This window comes from Sinocyclocheilus grahami, unplaced genomic scaffold (assembly GCF_001515645.1).
Source record: "Sinocyclocheilus grahami isolate Dianchi unplaced genomic scaffold, SAMN03320097.WGS_v1.1 scaffold261.1, whole genome shotgun sequence".
Lineage (NCBI taxonomy): Eukaryota > Metazoa > Chordata > Actinopteri > Cypriniformes > Cyprinidae > Sinocyclocheilus > Sinocyclocheilus grahami.
Genome location: NW_015505440.1, coordinates 710633 through 714771, shown reverse-complemented (window position 1 = coordinate 714771; position 4139 = coordinate 710633). Strand labels below are relative to the sequence as shown.

The window sequence follows — 4139 nt, the reverse complement described above, 5'->3', positions numbered from 1 at the left end:
GTTTGCGCACACTTAAGTGGTGAATAAAGCTCATTCTGATTCTGATTCTAATAAGAAAGCACCCCTACAATAACTTCTGAAAGTGAACGGTAGTGTTTTACTCGAGCATTACATAAAAATTTTATTTTAACATTAGTGTAATCATTTTAACATGAGTTTAGGAACTGAATAATAAAAAGGAAAAATAAAACACTGCGTAGTATTTACTCTTTGAATTCAATATGCACCGATTCTTATTTAAGCTACAAAAGTTATTTAGGTAAGAGCAGTGAGTGATTTTCTCTTAGTCTTTTGTTCATGGCCCCAAATATTGCAAGCTGTAGCGATATGCATATTGTGATATGTACATTTGCGATATTTTAATCATTTCGATATATTGCACACCCCTACGTAGAAACTTAAAGGCAGGTGTGTTGAGGCAAGTTTGAGCTAAACTCTACAGGACACCGGCCCTCCAGGACTGAGTTTGGGCCCCCCTGCCACTAGTCCATATCGTGTTTTTATTCAAGTGTACTGACCTACTTTTGATTTATTCGTCCAAAATGTGGCATAGGCCTATTCCGTCCGCGTTAGGCTATAGGAATTCCGTTTTTATGACTGGACTCTACGAACCAGTCTGTGTTTTCCGCATCGCGGAAATTATATAGGGCCATATGTCTCCAAGTAGTCAGTGCAATTTAGGAAAGAAATCAATTAAATCTGTATGTGTGTAAATATTCAAATGTAATCCCCTTTGTAATCGTTAACATTTTCACAAGTAACTAATTTAATTACACATTTATTTTTAGTAACTGTAACTGATTAGTTAAATTTATTTTGTAATTAAATTACGTAACGCCGTTACATGTAACTAGTTACTCCCCAACACTGAACGGGACACACACCTTCCAAAAAGTTCAACTTTTGTCGCATCCGTCCACAGAATATTTTCCCTAAAAGTCTTGGGAATAATCAAGATATTTTTGGGCAAACGTGAGACAAGCCTTTGTGTTCTTTTTGGTCAGCAATGACTTTTGCCTTGGAACTCTCCCATGGATGCCGTTTTTGCCCAGTCTCTTTGACACAAGTGAATGTAAATTCGTGAGTGCAGCTGAAATTATGTAAATCTGTAAAAGTCTGTGATTGACAACACTGCTATAAATGAATGTTGCATTTTTATGTTGATGACACTATTCTGACAACAACAACAACAACAAAAAGTGTGTCACCTAACTGGAAAACAAAATTAGGCCACTTTTTTTCTTTGGAAACTCGCCTCTGACATGAACTCTCTCGCTCTCTCAGCAGCCTCTTTTGGAGCGTTTTCTAAACCGAGCAGCAGAAGGGCTCCAGAACCTCTTCACCGCTGTGGAAGATCATTTCGAGTTGTGTCTTGCCAAGTGTCGTACTTCCTCACAGGTGAGCATCATTCACTCTGAACGTTTCGGCTTCAAAAATGAAATCAGTCTGCTTAAACTTAAGTATTTCACATTGATGCCAGTCAATCAAAGCTGTTGACCATGTCATGTTTTAAATCACACTTGCTGTTGTCTTGTTTCAGAGCGTCCAACATGAAAACACGTACAGGAACCCGCAGGCAAAGTACTGCTACGGCGAGAGTCCACCAGAACTGCTGCCTATATGACTCTGTTTGCCAGCGAACCGGCTTGGAATAATGAAGGAGATTTCTTGCAGGTCTTCTCAGGGGGGCCAATAAATGATTAGTAATCTGAGTGCACAATCATAAAGACTTGAAAGAGACTTTACGCTGCATAAGTGCGTAGTATCCGTTTTTACCTCATCAGTGATGAACATCTGGTCAAAGACTTCGCCCATTTCTTTTTTTCCACTTGTCATGCTAAGATTAGGCCATTTTTTGGTAACCTGGCTAATTTTATTTTTGGGTGGGATTCCAGGAGGAGTCATTGTGTTGTTGCTTCATGCTAAAAACACTCATGGAAACACATGGAAAGCACCTCAGACAATTTGACAGCACTCCCTCACACCCAGGGTCTGTGTGAGGTCAGATTTATGTTTGCGACCTGCATGTATGTTAATTTAATAAAGTAAATGTGATTTTCTGTAGCTTTACAATTGAGGATGTTTCTGTCATTCCAGACTTCTCTAATTATACAGAACGTTTTGGGTTAAATACAAGGTAATTTGTGGCATAATATGGGTCTTAAAACGTTTTAATTTGCTCTTCCACTAATTAAGGCCTTAAAACATCTTAAATTGGAGTAGAAAGTCTTAAATTCATAAAGCCAATGTATTACATATTAATGTCTGTATTTTTGTAATACAAATATTTAAATATTCTTAAACCAGGATATATTTACTTCAGATGCAAAATGAAGATCTGTAGTTTTGTTTTTTTAGAAGTTTATTCTTTAAAAAATCAATAAATATATGTTGATGGAGTAGGAAACCTCTGTTTTTTCCTTTGAATTAAGTTGATTTGACCAAGAAGACATTTGATATTTAACAGATAATTCATTTCATTTTGATAAATTTTTGCATCTATCTTGAGATATTTTTAGACATTTGCACTGGAAAATATACTGGTGACAAATAACTACACGTTCATTCATTTAAAACAGCAGTCCTAACACAAATTCGAAACATTACTGCAACCATATTTCCCCCACAATTTCTTCAAAAGCATTTCAGTGATAATTGACATTATGCCACAAATGCTGCTAATTCACATGCATTTCTAGAATTTTTTTTTACAGAATTTATATATAAAAAAAACTAAATTTCCCTCAAGTGTACTTAGGCTTAAGGTCAATTGCGCTCTCTTGACTGTAATTGATATTTGGCCTAATGTGAGATTTTACAGGAAATTAAATTTATTATGAAAGTGAAAGTATAAATTCACTACTTGAACATTTAAACGGTCCATTGCTCACGTATCATTGTCAAGTTTCAGTTCCAATTTAAGAGATGACCCATAACTCTTGAAGGGAAGGGGATCTTTGTTGGCACATCTTAAAATATAGACGTAGAAATAAGGAAATACGTCATAATTTGGCTTACGTTACATTAGAACGAATGCTGCCATATTTGGCTTTATGTTTAATGTCTTTTGGATTAGATGTTTAGATGCCTATACTGAATTTCTTTCAGAACAAGAATAAGCATGGTTCAAGTTTCTTTTTCTCTTTCCAAAAAGCCATTAATGTGTATGACAATGTCAGTAAACCATATGTGTAAATGCACCTCCAAATACTGGTGTACTGTTCGGTAAACATCGAAAATAAAGCCAAATAAACAGCCAAAATAAAGAAGCCACTTGGGGATACACGCCTACTATTAACCAATTAATCATCCTGATCATTCCAAAAGAAAAAAAAACATCTGCATTGAAATTAGAAAATTAACAAACTTCTTCATGGCCACATATGACATTTTGATTAATGACGGTCACTGGAGACTATAGTATTACACCGCAGACTTAGCAATAAGATCGAGCCAACCACCTGCTTCCTGCTTGTACAATTAACATCCGAAGGATTTTACACACGGCTCCTAGAATTTGAAACAAAATTGTTATTGTTGTATTTTATTGACAATATGTATGAAGTAATATTAATAGAAATACTATTTGTAATGTTAAATGCAGTATTTTTACTGCAATAGCACAAAAAATGCGATATAAAATTTTAAATTGCATTAAATTATGAATGATTATAAATAGCTTAAGTATTATGATATATTTACGAAGTAACAAATATTCTCATTAAATAGTGCAACAATATCAAAATACACAATATTGAAAAGCACAAAAAATGCATTTTATTGTTTTAAATTACGATGCAAAACAATACATATGAAGTAACATATTAATATAAATACTATTTGTAATGTTAAACATGGTGGCAGTATTTTTACTCAAAAAACTAAATAATAAAAAGTGCAAAAGGTATTACAAATGTATTGTTGTATTAAATGATGATGCCAAACAATAAAAATGAATATAAATATTTTTGTTAAACAGTGACGATGTTTTTCTCAAAATACAAAATACTGAAAAGGTAAAACATTTATTATTATAAATAACATTTTATTGTTTTAAATTACGATGCAAAACAATACATATGAAGTAACATATTAATATAAATACTATTTGTAATGTTAAACATGGTGGCAGTATTTTT

At 33.6% G+C, this 4139-nt stretch overlaps 1 protein-coding gene across 2 annotated transcripts in view; it reads left to right on the top strand.

Moving 5' to 3' along the window:
• spring1 (SREBF pathway regulator in golgi 1) overlaps window positions 1-2070 on the top strand; it is a 9553-nt gene extending 7483 nt beyond the window's left edge. The window contains exons 4-5 of one of the 2 annotated variants that reach the window (XM_016290656.1): window positions 1288-1398; window positions 1541-2070. In XM_016290656.1, coding sequence (XP_016146142.1) covers window positions 1288-1398; window positions 1541-1624 — 195 coding nt within the window. In that variant the 3' untranslated portion in view covers window positions 1625-2070. Of the gene's footprint in view, window positions 1-1284; window positions 1399-1540 lie in introns of both variants that reach the window. The other variant, XM_016290655.1, reaches the window with a different exon arrangement.
• Window positions 2071-4139: the final 2069 nt, after the last annotated feature.